This window comes from Branchiostoma floridae, chromosome 13 (assembly GCF_000003815.2).
Source record: "Branchiostoma floridae strain S238N-H82 chromosome 13, Bfl_VNyyK, whole genome shotgun sequence".
NCBI lineage: Eukaryota > Metazoa > Chordata > Leptocardii > Amphioxiformes > Branchiostomatidae > Branchiostoma > Branchiostoma floridae.
This window is the reverse complement of record NC_049991.1, coordinates 13,579,989-13,598,450: the sequence shown is the minus strand read 5'-3', so window position 1 is coordinate 13,598,450 and position 18,462 is coordinate 13,579,989. Positions and strand designations below refer to the sequence as shown.

Here is an 18,462-nt window from a genome sequence, read left to right as displayed (position 1 = left end):
TAGCGTGTCTGTATCATGCTGACTCAATTTGTTGCGGATAAAAAGAAATAAAAATCCTGTTTAAGGAATTTCCCTCATGATTTTAAGTGCATATGCTGAATACATTCTTTTTTGATTGTTGGATTTTTTTTTCTTCCTCGTAAGGACACGAACAAGAACTAGTACCTCCGGCAGCAGTTTGGATGCTAGCAGCATCACTGATGAAGATGGTAAGAATAAAGAGGTGGGTGAAGAGCCAGAGCAAGATGAGGAGGAGGAAGAGGAGGAAGAAGTGGATGAAGGGAAAGGTAGGTCCATTTTAGAATCTGATATGTTGAACAGATTTGCAGTTTCTTTGCCTCTAACAGACAAAGCAAATATATAGTAAGCGTGTTTGTGTAAGGTAATGGGTATTGCATTAAGACGTTGCTTTATCGTACATCTACTTTTCAGCTGCTGAAGGCAAACTAGTAAAAGCTGAGGAGCGGTCTGTAGGTTCAGTCAGGCTGCAGCACTACCTCATCTACGCCGCTGCCTGTGGACCCATTGCTGCGGTTGTGGTCCTACTCCTTCAGGTATAATGTGAAACTTAATTAAGTGGTTGTGGCAGTAGTTGAACAAGTATTCATCAAAGAACCGGCCTCTAAATGTGTCCAAGTACCAGATCGGGAAATGCCTGCATTTTGAAGCTGTAGGATTCTTCTTTGGTGAAATGTTTATTGGGAAACTGCATTTGTGGCACAAAATGAGTATACTAATCTTCCTGAACTTTTATCGTTCACAGAACAAAAACCGTCACAAATTCTTAGCCTTTGAGTATGATGTAGATACTTTGATACGTTATCTAATGCAGGATTGATTCTTGCATTAGCAACTTACCTAAATATCTCTATCAAACAGCTATCCAAGCACGGTTTACAGATCGGGATCGACTTCTGGCTGTCTACTTGGGCTTCAGCAGGCACGATGGCCGGCTCACCTTTGGAACCTCAGAACAGCACTATCAACCAAACTATGGGAAATGCCACAAAGGTGGGATTTTTCACTATATCCAGCCATTTCATCGGATTGAAAACTAGAATAGGACATTATCAAACACTTGAATCGTTTCCTTTGGCTTTGCTGTGATAAGCTAGAGAATATGGAGGGCTCTCTTGACTAAACAAGGTCAATATACCATTACATGTTTCGCCACAGGCACCTCCGGCTGTAGATGTAAGCTATTACATCATAGGCTATACAGGACTGTCAGTGGCAGCCATCGGCCTAACAGCCTTCGCCTCTGCCTTAACTATTCTGACTATGATCAGAGGGGCTAAGAACCTGCATGAGGCAATGGTCCGAAACATCGTCCTTGCTCCTATGCGGTCAGTTACTTCTTTGTTTTTGCCAATAGCGATATGTTCTGGCAGATGCAACTGAGAATAGTTGCTGTTATACTATGATACAAATTTTAAGCTTATTTACCTAACTTACAGCTTACAGAATGCATGACTGCTTGTTGGACTTAAATTGTTAGCAGCATAGTCTGTGCTTTACATTTGAAAATTGCATTCTGAATACATTCTCCAGATTCTTTGACACTACACCAACTGGAAGAGTGCTGAATCGCATGTCAGAGGACACTGCAGTCATAGACTTGGTAAGCCAAAAAGGCAAATAATGCTAGAAGAGCAGCATTTTTGTGGAATGCTGATGATCAAAAGCATCAAATGGCATTACCCAAGGCAAAAACTGCTTATCCTGGTGGCTACGTTGTAGACTGATCAGGGCATCCGAATGGGAACACGCACTGGCTTCAGTGTGATGTTCTTAGAATGACGACAATCGTTGTTGTGTCTGTAGGTTGGTACAGTTTCCAACATATTAAAACAGCCTTGACAACGTTCTTCTCTAATGTCCAACAACTTCTGACAAACGTTCATACCCTAGCGTCTGCCTCTGATAATGGAACATCTGATCCGCGTCGTCCTGTTGATCTGCTCGGCTCTTCTCGTCAACGCCGTGGTGACGCCATATTTCCTCATCGGCGCGGTCCCAATCGTCGTCTTTTACTACATGGTGCAGAAGTATTACCGGGCAACAGCGAGGTGAGAGACAGGATTGGTTACACTGGGTACTATTTAAAACTTCTCTTAGGGGACATTTAAGATGGGACTAGCATTATCTAATGTATACTAACTAGTATGTTATAAGAACAACCACTATATTTCCTTACAGGGAGATCAAACGCCTTGACAACATCAACAAGTCGCCTGTGTTTGCCCACTTCTCAGAGACACTTGGGGGACTGACTACCGTTCGTGCCTACAGGTGATAACATCTGCCAAGTCACTTCTTTTACTTTTAGTCACTTACGGTATTGATTGATTTAGTGTAATAGACATGATTTTCTTTTTTCATTGTATTCGTTGTCGAAACGTCATACATAAGTTATTATCTGTGCAATTTTGCTACACTTATTATAAGGGCAGTCATTGTGGCACTCCCTCTTGAATGTTGAGTTTTCCCTCAAAATACACAGGATGGAAAAGAAATTCAGCACATCCCTTATGGACAAACTTGACAGGAGCAACACCCCGGTCTACTACACGAACGCCATCTCCAGTTGGATTGGTGCCAGGCTGGTAGGTTCATGTGAAACTAATATTGGCACGCCAGTGGTTTAGACACTGTTAATCTGTTCTATTCCCTCTTAATTTTTATCATATTACCACAGTACCAGCGATTTCCCCATATCATACAATTTACAAATATGAAAGTCTGTTCCATCTACACATAACATACCAATTAACAAGTGATATAGAAATAGGTTATTCGTCAAAGTAAATGGATATCTATTGACATTAGACAACAGACATTGCGGTTTCAAGTTCTTCACCTGTTGTCGTACAGGGGTATTTGGGAGCCATTATTGTTTTCCTGGCCGGTCTGTCTTCCGTGTTGGCCGCCATGTTTGGATCGGTGTCCCCAGCTATGATTGGCCTGTCCATCACCTACGCACTCAATGTGAGTTCATTTGTTATCATTGTACATGACATAACTTTACTGCACAATTGTACAAGGTACAAGATATGACATCTACTTATACATGGCTACAGTTCCACAAGGCTGTCACAGGCCTTAGAGCTAGTTTGTAGTGTATAGAACCGTACAGAAACGATAAGTATTCTTTGTTATCATGTCACAGATACAAATGTACCTGTTATGGCTGGTCCGTGGCTGCGCTATGATCGAGATGATGATGACCTCAGTAGAAAGAGTGGACAGTTACTCCTCCATTCCTACAGAACCATACAACACAGATGGTGAGAAATGGACTTGGGACAGAAACCTGTGCCATATAAGTCAGCAGAATACCCTGTGTCATATAAGCAATCATTTCGAGACCTTTCTATGGCCAAGCCCTATGTGTAGGCTGGCGGAGATACAGGTTTTAAACCACTCGTTATGACCAGTGTTTGGCTAAGATATTCTGTTAATGCTAAATGTAGATCTTTGAATCGTAGTTCTTGTTTTTTTATATTCAATTTCATACATTGACATTTCAAGAATATCCATCGTATGGTTAAAACATGATTAGTCACAGAATATCTTGATGTCTACAGTTGCGTTTCTTTCAGGTTGCCATTTTCAAATCATCATCACTTTGTCACAGGTAACGTCATCGTCGATGACAACTGGCCATCTAAAGGAGAGGTATCCTTTGAAGGCGTCTCTGTCAGGTATGACAAAACTTTGGACCCGGTTCTGACTGACGTGTCAGCAACCTTTGAAGCAGGCGAAAAGGTAAATCTAATATTTGTTTCGTACTTTTCCGTACAAACGTAAGCTATGGAAGCGGGTAATTATTGTCAGACACCTTTCACTGTGAAGATTATTAAAATTTATCCCTACATAAACGAAACGCGAAAGAAGCTCTTACACCATGCCATAACTTAAGTCAACCATTTATTGTGAGCTAGACTGTTCTAAGCTTTAAAAATGTATGGTCTTACTCCTCTCCAGGTCGGCATTTGTGGACGTACCGGCAGTGGGAAGTCATCCTTGACTCTTGCTTTATTCAGGATGATTGACAACTTCAAAGGTACAATAGTTTACGATCATTCGCACACCATACCTTTCTATACATCTTTCTCACGCTGCGGCCATGATAGATCTAAAGCTAGTTCAACGAAGCAAACAAAATATTGTCCATCATACTTAGCAGTTCAATCAATGATAGCCTGGCAATTAGGAAAGCGACCAATGAGAGAATGGCTGCATGTCCGTCAAATATTTGCATTATTATGTTTTATTTTGCATCTCTTAAGGGACTATGGGATCAGTCTACGCTGCTCTAAATTGCTACATCTTTCGGTGTGCAACACTAGTTATAATATCTATTATTTGATATTATATTGTGAAAATTTGTGTGGTTTGGGGGAAAACTAAATGGGAGCTGATATAAATAATTTTTTTTCTGTTTGCCTCATTGACCTTGTCTTCGATCGATCATAGCCGCCGCGTGAGAAAGGTGCATTGTTTTGTGCCTCTGTCATGAGCTATGTTTGACGGTAATTAGAACATGTAGTAGAATGAAGCACAATAAACTGACCTTTTTGTGATTTCTCACAATTGAAAGGTAAAATCACCATAGATGGCTTGGACATCAGCCGAGTGCCGCTGACAACTCTTCGGTCACGTCTGTCCATCATCCCTCAAGACCCTGTGCTGTTCAGCGGCTCTGTCAGGTGTGTTTGTCCTACATGGCAAGTTTAGTCACGGTCTTAAATCTCAAATCTAAAAATGAAGAAAAGGGTTAGTTGGCAAACTGTGCCAAAACGGCCTGACATTCCGAAAGACTTTACGCAGAGGATCCATTAGTTGAATATGATTTAAAACGACAGCATTAGTATATACGTATTCGAATGTTTATTCTACCACAAGATTTTTGTGCTATTAAAGTACTGTTATATCACTGGCATTTGATAGCATATTCAGCGTGGTTACTTCCAATCATATGCAGGTACAACCTGGACCCATTCGATAAATGCAGCGATGAAGAGCTGTGGGAGGCTTTGGACACTGCCCAACTAAAGACATTGGTGTCAGAACTACCTAACAAGCTAGGTGGGGGGGTTTGATATCTCTACATGCCATTTAAACTTTTAAAGAGTGATGCTTTGTCATTTTCTGGGACATTGCTTTTCGTGCTGATAACCATGATTCATGATTTTCAGATGAGGCTGTTTCTGACGGTGGCGAAAACTTCAGTGTTGGTCAGAGACAGGTTAGCATGCGACAAGTCCAACTTTGCTCTCAGGAAAAGTTTCAAGAACTAAATACACGTGATTGTCTAAGTGACACGTAGACAATCCTGTGTTGCATGATACGGATAGGAGAGGTATAGATCTTGGTATTGATCATCAAAACAACCTACTGTTGGGACGTTTATTGTTTTTTTCTTGTCTGTGTACCTCTCTCTGTATATAGATAAAGATATAGATATAGATATAGATAGATATACAGAGAGAGGGAGGGAGACAGACAATCATTTTCTCATCATGTCATTGTAAGTTGCATGTGATTTGTTCTTCAGCTGTTTTGCCTGGCCAGGACTTTCGTGAGGAAATGCCGGATACTCATCATGGATGAGGCAACTGCTTCCATCGACATGGAGACGGTACGACTCGTCATGCCAGATACTAATAATGCAATGTCTTAGTGCTAGGTTCTCAATTTATAAGTGTTATTCCGACTACGGTTTTCGAATCCTCAACTTAGAGAGGATGTATTTGATACATTTTTTTTTAATTTCTTTAACTCCTGCAACTGCCACACAATATATAAGTTTCACTTTTGTCACTTTTCTACAACCACAAAGGATTTCAATCTCCAGAATGTAATCCAGACTGCTTTCAAGGACCGGACTGTCATCACAATTGCGGTATGTTATCATTTTCCTTCCAAAATTTGGGTGAGTCCAATTTTGGTGTTGGAAATTACAGTTTAACTATTTCAAGAAAGATTTTCCTTCACAGTAGCTGTGTACTAGACACTTTTTGTCGGGTATTTACTGTTTCTGTCATGTCCCACAGACACAGCCATACATCTACATGACCTAAGTAGTGTATCCTTATGATTTCAGCATCGTATCGCCACTATCCTGAGCTCTGACCGGATTCTTGTACTGGACCAAGGCAAGGTGGTCGAGAACGACAGCCCAGACAAACTTCTCAAGCAACCAAATGGTCTCTTTGCGTCACTGGTCAAAGCCAACAAGTAGTTTAGTTTGATACATTGTACTTTTATCTAAGAGGCAAAAGAAGAACAGGAGAGTCGTGTGATACTTAAGAAGAAAGAAGTAAAATGCGCTCAACATTTGTATTTTTTGTAATTGAGTGGCATAGAATATGCTTTGTCATATATAGAGCACTAGATAAACATATCATTTTAATGTAATCAATAGTAAACGCATTATGTTTGGTTGTATACTTTACATGAGGTCTACCCTCTATTGTATCCTGAGGTCATTTTGGGGTCCTTTTTTCTCAGGAAGCTGAATTGTCCTGTCTTCCAGTATTCAGGAGTAAATTTTTCAAACATTGTACGTATCTTCAAAACGCCATTACACATCCATTACATACATAATAGTACCAAACAATATGAAGCGACATGTTACGATAATATAACGCCCTATATTCAAGGTGTATGTACTATTTGATTATATTCATAACAAATAAAACAATATGTTCGATATACATATACTGTACTGTGAGACTTTGAATAGAAATTGCTTTCTTTTACTGGCAACACTTCTGCAACCTTCAACTAGATAGGAGCAGGATACCTTTGTAATGGATGCCAACAATGTTACAAATGTGCTGGTCCGACAGTTGTGAAAGAAAATTAGGTTCTCCCTAAGCATTTTATTTTCCTCACACCCAGCACATGCACCCCACCAAATACAAATACTGGTTCCGATCTAGAGTCAACCTGTTGTTTTTACTTTCGAGCATTGCATCACCGAAACCAACACGTTGCCTACAAACGTCCGCAGTGTTTTTGCAAGGAGCTTTCATCAACTTGGTTTAAGGCATATCATGTCATTACGTTAACATTAACTAAATTTATATACCGGATCGTAAGGAATGGTAGGAAAGTGCTTATTCTTCAAGTGCATCGATTGTTATCATATCTTGAATGGCAACGTTGAACTATAGAAGGCTATTACAAAAGTGGAAAGTTCAACGTCCGCTCCCAAGGGGATAGTGACGTAATGGGGAATCCCCGCACGGAAATACCCGAATGTATTTCGTCGTGCATAATTGTGGCACGTACCAGGTGGGGCAGATCGCGAGGTCTTCAGTGTAAAGCACCGCAGGGACCCAGGGACTGGGCCCCTGGAGCTAATTCAAAGAGTGAGGATACTTCATAGAAGACATTCATATATCCAGGAGACCTCGGTGCACCAGGTAACTTTTTTGACGTGACAGTTTTCATTACTAACCTGTTCAAAATGGCTGACATGTGGGCTTGTTGATTTCGAGGGAGAGAATTGTTGAAACGCATTCCTATTTCTAACATGTCTGCATACCGACCTTCACCGACACCGTTTCTGTACCGATACCTGTGCACTCTTTGTCCCGCAGGCGTGATGAAGGGCATTTTTGCTACGTACCTGTATTGAACAGCCGCCACAGTACCACCTATGTCTGGTACACGTCCTAAAGTTTATGCTCGGCGGTCGTCAAGCAGCAGTTCGGACGAGGAAACGGGAGCTCTGTGCCGCCAATCTGACTCGGGGGAACTTGCAGTCTCGTCCAGAGATGCTCAGGCAAATCAAGGTGAGATCGGTCGCAAATGGGGATCAGTGTTGTGTCAGTGTGTTGGACTGTTTTGTTTATACAGTGGTCTGTTATTAGGTTACTCACTCTGAATCATTACTTCTGTTGTACGCAGATGGCGTGCAGCTCAGTCTGGCCTGTCAACAGCCAGGCACTGTTCGGGGCATCAACTATCAGGTGGATGGTAGGGATAACGTCGCACTGCAGCAGGGAGACAACTGCACAATGGCAATCACAGGCCCCCTGGTCCAACACGTACATGTCACGAATACTAACGGTGAGTGTCAACAGAACCCATGTGCATGGCGGACCTGTTATTAAACCGTGTCTAGCAAACAACAATGCCATACATATACATCCCCAGTTCAATGTCTACTGTTGTTACGAGATCATCATGTATCTTTGTTCATGTAGGAACTAACGTGGGATATGACGATGATGATGATGACGTTTCGCGGCACCAGACAAACCCAGCAGCTGTGGACACACTGGACGACTTGAAAAGCTTGGCCATTTGCCAAACACGTCACCCGCCCACGAGAGGTAATATTACTTATGGGACAAAAAACAAGCATAGAACATTACGTTTCACCATGAATTCACGTTGACAAAACTTTACAGACCATGTATTTTTCTTTGTAGAAGAGTTGATATTTCGTTAAATGGGTTAAGCATTTGGCTTCACGGTCCGCGCGTTTCTAACGAAAATGTAATTTTGAACAATTCGGGCAACATTGGGTAGCGCTACATTGTTGTAGCGTTTGCCATTTTCCTTTCATGATGTACATTTCATTGTCATGAGTGTGAGTTACGTGTCTATCTCTTTACAGTACGTAGGCCTCAGCTTCCCTCCACAGAGCAGCTAGGGTGGCTGAAACGGCACCTAAAACGGCACTACAGAACGACGTTGGGGGAATTCCAGCCTCTTCCCTGGTTTAACGACCTCCATCTTCAACTGAAGGACGTGTACACAAACCTTCAAATAGTCAGGAAGGACAGGGCAGATAGGGACCTACCATTCAGACGGTCAGGGAGGGGGGAGACTGAGGAAGTATCTGATGGTAGTTATCGAGATTCCAGAGACGATTCTGGGTTGATCAGGATAGAACAGATATTCGATGTGAATAGGAATGGGGAGATTCTTAGGATAGAAGATCAAGGGGAATTTGAAGATGAGGAAACTGAGAAACCAAAGAGAATCAGAATAGAGGGTCCACCGGGCATGGGTAAAAGTATCCAGTGTCGTAAGTTGGCGTTTGACTGGTCCAGTGACTTATTCAGGCAGTTCGACTTTGCTTTCCTCCTGCAAATGCGGCACTTTAGTGGCGACGTCAAAGATGCCATTTTTGATCAGCTCTTGCCCGAGGACACAGAAATAGATAGGGAAGAACTTTGGTCGTACATAAAACAACTTACAAACCAGCCCAACGTGCTGTTCATCCTAGATGGTTTAGATGAGTTGAAACCGCAGGTTAGACAGACGTCTGACGTGATAAAGCTGATACAGCAAAGAGTCATGACCGATGCTACAGTAGTAGTTACGTCCCGTCCTCACGAGTGCACTGCAGACCTGAAGGGTTGTCCCTTACATTGCAACATTAAGGGGTACACAAAGTCGAATAGCCAGGAATATATTCACAAATATTTCAAAGGGCGTCCTGAGATTGCAAATAGTCTTTTGGCGCGGATAGCTAGAAACAAGAGCCTAGTTGAACTGGCCTCAAATCCCCTCAACACCATGTTACTTTGCATCGTTTGGGAAGACAATAACGGTTCACTTCCGTCGACTATCACGGGTTTATTCTCTAGCTTGGTCCTCTGCATTGTGAAGCGTTACTGTAGTAAGAACGACATAGCTGTAAATGGCACCGTAATTCCTGAAAATGTACATGATGAGCTTGTAGAGTTGGGCAGAATTGCCTGGGAAGGGCTTCTCCGTAATGAGGTGAATTTCGATGAGGCTGATTTTAAGTCCGTGGACAGAGGCACGGAGATGCTTAAACTTGGGTTTCTCACGAAGGACCTGGGAGCATCCCGTATCGAAGCTTCTTTCGTTTGGTCGTTTCTGCACAAAACCTTCCAAGAGTACATTGCTGCAGTTTTCCTGTCTAAAGATGCAGAAATGCAGGCGGTGTTTGGTGGCACTGTGCCAACGGGCAAGTCTACATACATTCCACCGCAGCTTTCTCTGGTCGAATCATGTGTTTCAAGACAGCAGGCATGCGTGTCTTCAAATACACCTGGTTCCTCTTTCGAAGATCGTGTGTTGCAATTGTTGAACAACGATAATTTGCATCAGGTGTTCTTGTTTCTTGTCGGGATCTTAAAGTACAAAGCACGAGCAGTATTTGAATGCTTTGGTAGTCATCTCAGGGTCTTGAGCAAAAGTGCTGGCGATGCTACACGGAACAAGTACAAATTTCTGTTCAGGTTCTTCATCAAATGTCTGATTGAAAGTGAAAACGGCTCATATCTAGTGCGAGTGCTTGTTTTCCAACAGCTATCGATGTTTCAGATCTCTTTGGTCATGTGTATGATGATACATGGTCTTCCAGTCTGAGATTCATTTTAGACGCACAGTGTCCATCGGTTACACGTGTTGATATGGACTTATCGACACATGAGATGGATAAGGATCTGGCTGAGGCATTTATAAGAAACCTCTTTGTTGCACATCTATCAATAACCAACCTTTACCTTGATGATGTAATGGTTCCCAGTTTGGATACGGAGCAGGAGGACTTTCCTCTCTTCGAAGTCTTGAAAAGAGCCCAGTCAACTCTGCGCTTCTATGCCAGAATCCAGGGAATCACAACAGATGACAGAGAAGTCAAGCTGATCAGAAGACTGTTGCATGCCATGTCCAAAAGCACACATTTATCGTCAGCAATGTTGAAGCTACACCTCAGGAGAACTTTCACTGACTGCACTGGAAAACTTCGACTTCCTGTGGACCTCTTAGCCCCGTTGAGCACGCTTACCACCGTAAAGCTTTGGATCTATGGAGCATTTCGCCATCATGCCATAACAAATGTGTACTACGACATGGAAGGCTCAGGTAACAGAATTGGAAGGTTCGGTGAGATTGTTGACAGGTTTGGCTATTTCGTTTGTCAAAGTGTTGATGACAATGATTTTAATGAGTCCGTTGGAAGGCTTCTTTGTGAATCAAAGACCATCAGAACCTTCAGTCTACATATGGTGTACAGGTGCGTCGTCTTTGAACATGCCAAAAATCTCCCAAGTATTTTGGCTCACGCAATATCTAGTACTGCGGTTCTTCGGAATATTGAGCTACATTTTTCTTTCTATCACAAACAGCGGGACTTAAAAAATCCCCTCACGTACAGAGAGCTCACTCGGTTGCATGTCTGCGGCCTGGTGGAGGCCCTGGTTCACAACAAAACTTTGAGAAAATTTGAGTTATTCATTGATGATGATGATGATGATAATGATGATAATGATGATGATGGTGGTGGTGATGGTGATGACATGACAAAAAATGATGCCTTCACGGAGATGGAGGAAGATGTGAATGACGAGAGGACTTCAACTACCTACAGTTTGTTTCCCAATAGCGCTGACGAACCTACAGCCAGTAATGCTTGTAATAATGTGAGAAGTCGTGGTTCTTGGGCTGGTCCCGCTATTCTTGACGACGCTGATTCAGATGTAGTTACTGTAGGAAATGTTGACGGGACACCCCAGCATTATAAAGGCGAACGGAATTCGTCAAATAAGGACGTTGAAGCAGATCCCAACGAACGTCCGTCTCAACAATGGCAATCCCGAAGCAGTCAGAGGCATTCCCCTTGTAGCGTCTCCTGCACAGAGACAGATCAGGTTCGCTTCTGGCCTTCCATCGCATCTGTCTTCCAAAACAATACAGTACTACATACGTTGAATCTCACGTTCAAGTACTGTCTCACTGATAGCCCTGAATCAGTACAGAGAATGGAAAATGCCATACTTGCGTTGAGTGGTAACAGAACACTCCACACAGTCAAGCTCGCTGTGATGCTGTATAGATCCACTGTTAGTAGCCATGTGGACTTGAACGCTTCGGTAAATGGAATAGGGAACGTTGACGAAGTATTCCAAGCTCTAAGAAATGTTGTCTGCAGAAACACAACCCTGAGATGTTTACATTTCCGCAAAGCTGACGACCCCTGGCAGCGCGCTAGGCGCGAGCTCCATAGTTTCACAGAGCTGGTTCAAAGCGATGAAACATGGCACGTAACGGTGTCAAAACCAGCCGTCGTGCAGTTAGCATCGGCGACACAGAGAAACATGGTGTTGAGAGAGTTATCAGTTTCGGGCTTTAGCTGTGAGGACGAGGGAGTCCAAGAGATGGTAGATGAAATCGTTTCGTCTGCACGTTACGACTTTGATATCACATTTTCAATTCCCTAGCCTGACTATCAAAATAAAATTGCCAAGTGGAGTTTCAGTATGGAGTTCATATGGAGTTTAAGTACCTATACAATTTTGGTACTTAACGATTTCGTGTCAATGTTATTAGTATTGTTATAAATGTGATGGAATCCGTTGGCTCCCGACTTAGCCAAGTATGACATCAAACTAATACACTCCACAATATTTCCCCATCAATCATCATCATTTGAAAATCTTTGCACCCAATATTTCCGTGCATTCAGAATATGCAGAAATAATATCACGAGTTCGTGATGTTGTTTGCATCTATACACATCTCTTATAAAGTGAATTTAAACCTAAAGTTCCAGCTTGCGTTTCGCATGTGTTGCAGATTTCTGATGCATGAAACCCACTGAAGATTATATATATATAGAATCAATATCATTCATAGTAGCAGCATCGACAGTGGTTTATTGAATGCCAACGTGGTTTACTATGCGGAGAATTGCATTTTTGTATGGTCATATGTGTATGTAAGTGATGAATCTATATAATACCTGAACTTTTGGCTAGAAATGTAAACATGGAGCTGGTTTTACAGATGATGTATGTCTCCACAAGTGGATGTGGTACAAAGTAGTCATTACAATGCGTTGACTGGAATCGTGTGTATGTATACAACTGTAGATACATAAAACAGTGATGTCACTGGAGAATAGCTGACCATGTTTAGATATCTGTTAACCTTTACTGAAATGATCATGTACAACAGGCGTCATTTTGACTCACTTTGACAGCAAATCTAAATTTACATCTTTATAACTTTGTAATTTACGAGTTCTACTCGCTGTGGATTTTAGATCCTTTGTTCCAACTTGTCTTTTTATCTTGACAAATAAAATAAAATCATTAACTTAAATCACGTGTGATGGATCTATTTGCGGACTAGTCAGCGTATTCATGCTACACCAGGCATGGTTCCGGTTGCCAGACAAATCCCCTTCAATGTATGTTATCATGCGGAAGGTCAACTTCCCCTCATCCAGTCTCAATCTTTGTTATGACAGAGTCACATTTCCTAACCGGGGCCCAGCCAGGTTGTTTGCGGGAAAGAAAAATAAAGTGTATGTCAAGAAATATACACATCGTAATGCCCATGACTATTTTTTTACGTTTCGTGTGTTTTGAATTCTTTCATATCTTACTTTTCGTTCCAGCAAACTGCCCCGGCCTTGGCGAAGGTAGTTAGCATCATGGATGACAATAATGTCATAAATGCACTGGTCAGGAAAATTAGGTGCTACCAAAGCTTTTTCGTTTTTCACACACCCCTCCCACAATTACAAATCGAGCCAACCTGTTGTTTTTACTTTCGGTCATTACATCATCGAAACCAACGCGTTGACTACAAGGGTCAGATCAGATCAGATCAGTTCATTACGTTATCATAAACTAAACGTTAAACCGTGCCGCAAGGAACGGTTTGTAAGTAAATAGTCCTCACATGAATCGATTGTTATCATACCTTATAGCTGGGAACGGAACGTTATTAAGCTATAAAAGCTGGATGGAAAGGTCAACGTCCGCTCTCAAAGGGTGACGTCATGGGGAATCCCCGCATGGAAATACCCGACTATTTTTCTTCATTTGCATGTACCAGGTGGGGCAGAGCGTGAGGTGTTCGTTCACCATAAAACACATCAGTGACCCAGGAATTGGGCTCCTGGAGCTCTTTCCTAGAGTGAAGATACTCCATAGAAGACATACAGATACCCAAGAGACCTCGGTGCACCAGGTAAGTCTTAACGTGTAACATGACGACTAACTTGTTCAAAATGGCTGACCCTCGGGTTTGTTGATTGTTGAGGGACAGAATAGTTGAATCGCACTTCTAGCATATCTGTATACCGATGATCACGTTTCTGTGCCGACAGCTGTATGCTCTCTGACCTGCAGACTTGATGACCTCGATGAGAGGTGTTTTTGCGACGTACCATTTGAACAGCCGCCACCCACCGTAACGGCACCACAAATGTCTGGTGCACGTCCTAAAGTTTATGCTCGGCGGTCGTCAAGCAACAGCTCGGATGACGACACGGGAGCTCTGTGCCGCCAAGCTAACCCAGGGGAACTTGCAGTCTCGTCCAGAGATGCTCAGGCATATGAAGGTGAGTTCAATGTCACAAATTGGGCCACATACACTGTTTGGGGCTATTTGTTATAAAGTTACGCTGATTTTCTACTTCATTCGTACCTAGGTGACTTGCAGCTCAGACTGGCCTGTCAACAGCCAGGCACTGTTCAGGGCATCAGCTATACTGGTCACGTGGAGGGCAAGGACAACGTCCTACTGCAGCCTGGGGCCAACTGCGAGCTAACTTTCAACAGCCCTCTTATCCAACACGTCACACACGTAACGTATAAGGACGGTGAGTGTCAACAACAATCATGGGTGTAGGGGATCAGTTTTCACAAAGCCCGCAAAGTCAATGCCGGTCAGGCGAGTGGCAAACGTTTGCATGTTTGTTAAAAAAAATATGTTCTCTCGCCCCAAAACAATAACGTTGGTTGCTGTCAATAGTCTGCAGCTGTTATTGTTGCAAAACAAAGACTGCTGTTATATGTTTTCATGTGTTTTACGTAGGAACCGAAGTGACGTATGATGCTGGCGAGGAAGGTCTGAGACACCAGACACACTCAGCAGATATCGACAGACTGGACGACATAGCAAGCTTAGCCAACATCCCCACAGGTCGCCCGCTCACAAATGGTAACGTTATCTCTCATGCAAAAACAACAATGGAGTATCGACGTTATATTTTCTGCTGCACATCTTTTCCTGAAGTTACTGGAAACTTGAAGGCACCTGTTTTGAAAACTATGTCAACAAGAAATTTCGAAACAGATGTGAGTGCAAGCAAACGTGTTTTTTGTGTGTTATTAAGCATTCACAATCGATTACTGCTTGCAAACATACACAGTTCATAGTTGATACACGATATTTTTGTGTGTTGGTGGATTGACAATAATAACGGGAATGCTGTTCTCTTATGCAAGCTGTCATATTTATGGATGTGAAGACCAATCATTGACTTGCACTATGAACACTTCTATATATTGCACATGTATATCTGAGCCTATCCATTATTTTATTAACATGATATCGTCCATTAGAGACGCCCAATAAGATCCAAGCAGTAGTGCTCTTATTGAACTAAAATTTATACTAATTATATGTACATTTTACAACAATTCATTGTGTTTATTTGTCTTTTCAGTGCGCAGACCTCAGGCTCAGCTTCCCTCCACAGAGCAGCTAGAGTGGCTGAAGTGGCATCTAAAACGGCTCTACAGGACGAAGCTGGGGGAGTTCCAGCCTCTTCCCTGGTTCGACGACCTCCATCTTCAACTGAAGGATGTGTACACAAACCTTCAAATAGTCAGGAAGGACAGGGCAGATAGGGACCTACCATTCAGACGGCCAGGGAGGGGGGAGACAGGGAAACGGTTTGGTAGTAACCCTCGAGTTTCTGGGGGGGCCCCCGGGCTTATCAGGATAGAGCAGATATTTGATGTAAATAGAAATGGAGAGATTATTAAGATTGAAGATCATGGGGTATTTCAGGATGAGAAAACGGAGAAGCCAAAGAGAATAAGGATTGAGGGTCCACCGGGCATAGGTAAAAGTATCCAGTGTCGTAAGTTGGCGTGCGACTGGTCCAGTGATTCATTCCAACAATTCGAATTCGCTTTCCTCTTGCAACTGCGTTACTTTGATGGTAACGCCAAAGATGCCGTTTTCGACCAGCTCTTGCCCGAGGACACAGACATAGACAGGGAGGGTCTATGGTCATACATGAGACAAGCCGCCAATCAGCCCAAAGTGCTGTTCATCCTAGATGGCTTGGATGAGTTGAAACCTCAGGTTAGACAGTCTTCTGACGTGATAAAGCTGATACAGCAAAGGGTCATGACCGATGCTACTGTAGTAGTTACCTCCCGTCCTCACGAGTGTACTGCAGACCTAAAGGGTTGTCCGTTACATTGCAATATCACAGGCTACACAGAGGCGAATAGCCAAGAATACATTCACAAATACTTTAGTGAGCGCCCTCACCTCGCAAACAGTCTTGGATCGCGGATAGCTAGAGACAAAAACTTACTTGAACTTGCCACAAATCCCCTCAACACCATGTTACTTTGTATTGTTTGGGAAGACAATGACGGTTCACTTCCATCGACTATCACAGGTTTATTCTCTAGCTTGGTTCTCTGCATTGTGAAGCGTTACTGCAGCAAGAACGACATAAATGTTGCTGGCACAGAGATCCCTGGCAATGTATTTACTCAGCTTGTAGAAATGGGCCGAGTTGCCTGGGAAGGCCTTCTCCGTAATGAGGTAAACTTTGATGAGGCTGATTTTCAGTCCGTGACCAGGGGCATGGAGATGTTCAAACTTGGATTTCTCACAAAAGACTTGGGAGCATCCCGCATCGAAGCTTCTTTTGTTTGGTCGTTTCTGCACAAAACCTTCCAAGAGTACTTTGCTGCAGTTTTCCTGTCTACAGATGCCGCTGTCCAGGAGGGCTTAAGTGGCTCTGTGTCAACTGGCATGTTTGAGTTCATCCCACACCAGCTTTTTCTGGTGGAACCACGAGCCAGGCGACTACGGGCAAATGTGTCTGAAACCGTGCCTACTTTTAAAGAACGTGTCTTGCGTTCGTTGGAAGACGATAACTTGCACCAAGTTTGCTTGTTTCTCGTTGGCACCTTGAAGACTCGCGCAAGAGCAGTATTTGAATGCTTCCGTAGCCGTCTCCTGGCGTTGCAAAGTAGTGGCGACAGTGATGCAAAAGACCAGTTCAGAGCTCTGTTTGCGTTCTGCATCAAATGTCTGATTGAGAGTGAAAGTGACCTAGATCTAGTGAGAGTGCTTTACCCCTGTTTTCCGAAGACTATTGATGTTTCAGATCTCTTTGCATATGTGCATGGTGACATCTGGCGTTTTGGTCTTCCTTTGCTTTTAAACGCAGAGTGTCCAGGTGTAACCCGAGTTGATATAAACCTATCGACACATCCCATGACGAAAGAGGTGGCTTCAGCATTGGTAAGAAACCGCTTTGTGACACATCTCTCAATAACAAAGCTTGAACTAGATGTTATGATATTTCCTGGCTTGAATATCGAGGACCAGGAAGCTGCATATGGAGGAGTTCCTCTCTGGGACGTATTGGAAAGGGCGCAGTCTATTCGTGTCTTCTTCGCCCAAATCCTCGGGCTTACAACTAGTGACAGAGACTTCGTACTGATGACCAAACTATTTCGTGCCATGTCCATTTGCACACCTCTGTCCTCTATTATACTGAAGCTGCACATGGAGGAGTCTGATTTCGATTTCCCTGGTTCGCTTTCTCTCGATGAAGACCACTTGTTAGTAAGCTTCGCCTCGTTGCAGTCGTACTTGCACGAGTCCATATTTTCTGGTGCGCCGCTTCGCAAGCTTCGCCTGCCTTTTGACCTCTTAGCTTCGTCGAGCACACTCAGCACATTCAAGCTTTGGATCTATGGAGCGTTACAACATCACCCAGAAGAATACTACTACGAGCCAGACTCAGACGGTGGAGATGAGCTGGAAGATTACGTCCCAACTAGTGTTGATGACCGGGCTTTCAATGAGTCGATTGGAAGGCTTCTCTGCGAGTCAAAGACCATCAAAACCTTTAGCTTGAGGTTGATGTACAGGTGCACTGTCTTTTGGCATACCAAGAACCTTCCAAGTATCTTGGCTAACATTATATCCGTTACTGAAGTTCTTCGGCACATTGTGCTACATTTTTCTTTTTATCATAAGCAAAAGGGCAGAGATAATCCTATCACTTACAGAGAGTTAACTCGGTTTCACATCTTCAGGCTGATGGATGCTCTGGCTCAAAATAGGACCCTGAGGACATTTGAATTATTCATTGACGACGATGTTGATGTGGGTGTTTCAAGAAACGAGGCAGATGTTCCATGTAAGACATCACGAAATCGCCGCAAAATACAGCTGACCGCGCGGGTCGGTTAAAACACCGACGCCGACGCCGTGTAAGACATTTTGCCGTGATCGTGTCAGGATCGTGTATGACATCACGAAATCGTCGCAAAATGCATCTAAGCCCGTGGGCCCGTTGTAACACCTTCGCGGAAGACATGCCAGGCATTTGCCGCAACCGTGTAGGGATCGTGTGTGGCATCTAGCCCTGCTTAAAAAATTCTACAATTGTTGCTGTAGATG

General features: G+C 43.1%; 3 protein-coding genes across 3 annotated transcripts in view; all 3 read left to right on the top strand.

Annotated features, from left to right (window-relative positions):
* Positions 1 to 6,777, top strand: part of LOC118428522 (ATP-binding cassette sub-family C member 9-like) — a 20,910-nt gene extending 14,133 nt beyond the window's left edge. Inside the window, exons 21-37 of the mRNA XM_035838612.1 lie at positions 224 to 287; positions 433 to 466; positions 807 to 1,011; positions 1,499 to 1,621; positions 1,912 to 2,069; positions 2,200 to 2,292; positions 2,504 to 2,606; positions 2,875 to 2,988; positions 3,170 to 3,344; positions 3,638 to 3,768; positions 3,988 to 4,066; positions 4,604 to 4,712; positions 4,988 to 5,091; positions 5,202 to 5,251; positions 5,561 to 5,644; positions 5,846 to 5,908; positions 6,110 to 6,777. Coding sequence (XP_035694505.1) covers positions 224 to 287; positions 433 to 466; positions 807 to 1,011; positions 1,499 to 1,621; positions 1,912 to 2,069; positions 2,200 to 2,292; positions 2,504 to 2,606; positions 2,875 to 2,988; positions 3,170 to 3,344; positions 3,638 to 3,768; positions 3,988 to 4,066; positions 4,604 to 4,712; positions 4,988 to 5,091; positions 5,202 to 5,251; positions 5,561 to 5,644; positions 5,846 to 5,908; positions 6,110 to 6,247 — 1,827 coding nt within the window. The 3' untranslated portion in view covers positions 6,248 to 6,777. The remainder of the gene's footprint in view (positions 1 to 223; positions 288 to 432; positions 467 to 806; positions 1,012 to 1,498; positions 1,622 to 1,911; positions 2,070 to 2,199; positions 2,293 to 2,503; positions 2,607 to 2,874; positions 2,989 to 3,169; positions 3,345 to 3,637; positions 3,769 to 3,987; positions 4,067 to 4,603; positions 4,713 to 4,987; positions 5,092 to 5,201; positions 5,252 to 5,560; positions 5,645 to 5,845; positions 5,909 to 6,109) is intronic.
* Positions 6,778 to 7,260: 483 nt separating this feature from the next.
* On the top strand, positions 7,261 to 10,368 carry LOC118428521 (NACHT, LRR and PYD domains-containing protein 3-like). Its single transcript, XM_035838611.1, has 5 exons — positions 7,261 to 7,436; positions 7,614 to 7,808; positions 7,924 to 8,085; positions 8,223 to 8,351; positions 8,639 to 10,368. Exons 2-5 carry the CDS (start codon positions 7,673 to 7,675, stop codon positions 10,366 to 10,368), a joined length of 2,157 nt encoding a protein of 718 aa, XP_035694504.1. The 5' UTR covers positions 7,261 to 7,436; positions 7,614 to 7,672.
* A 3,301-nt stretch (positions 10,369 to 13,669) lies between these two features.
* LOC118428520 lies at positions 13,670 to 18,252 on the top strand. Its single transcript, XM_035838609.1, has 5 exons — positions 13,670 to 13,980; positions 14,120 to 14,353; positions 14,444 to 14,614; positions 14,830 to 14,955; positions 15,464 to 18,252. The coding sequence occupies exons 2-5, from the start codon at positions 14,218 to 14,220 to the stop codon at positions 18,250 to 18,252; spliced, it is 3,222 nt and encodes a 1,073-aa protein (XP_035694502.1). The 5' UTR covers positions 13,670 to 13,980; positions 14,120 to 14,217.
* The last annotated feature ends 210 nt before the right edge of the window (positions 18,253 to 18,462 follow it).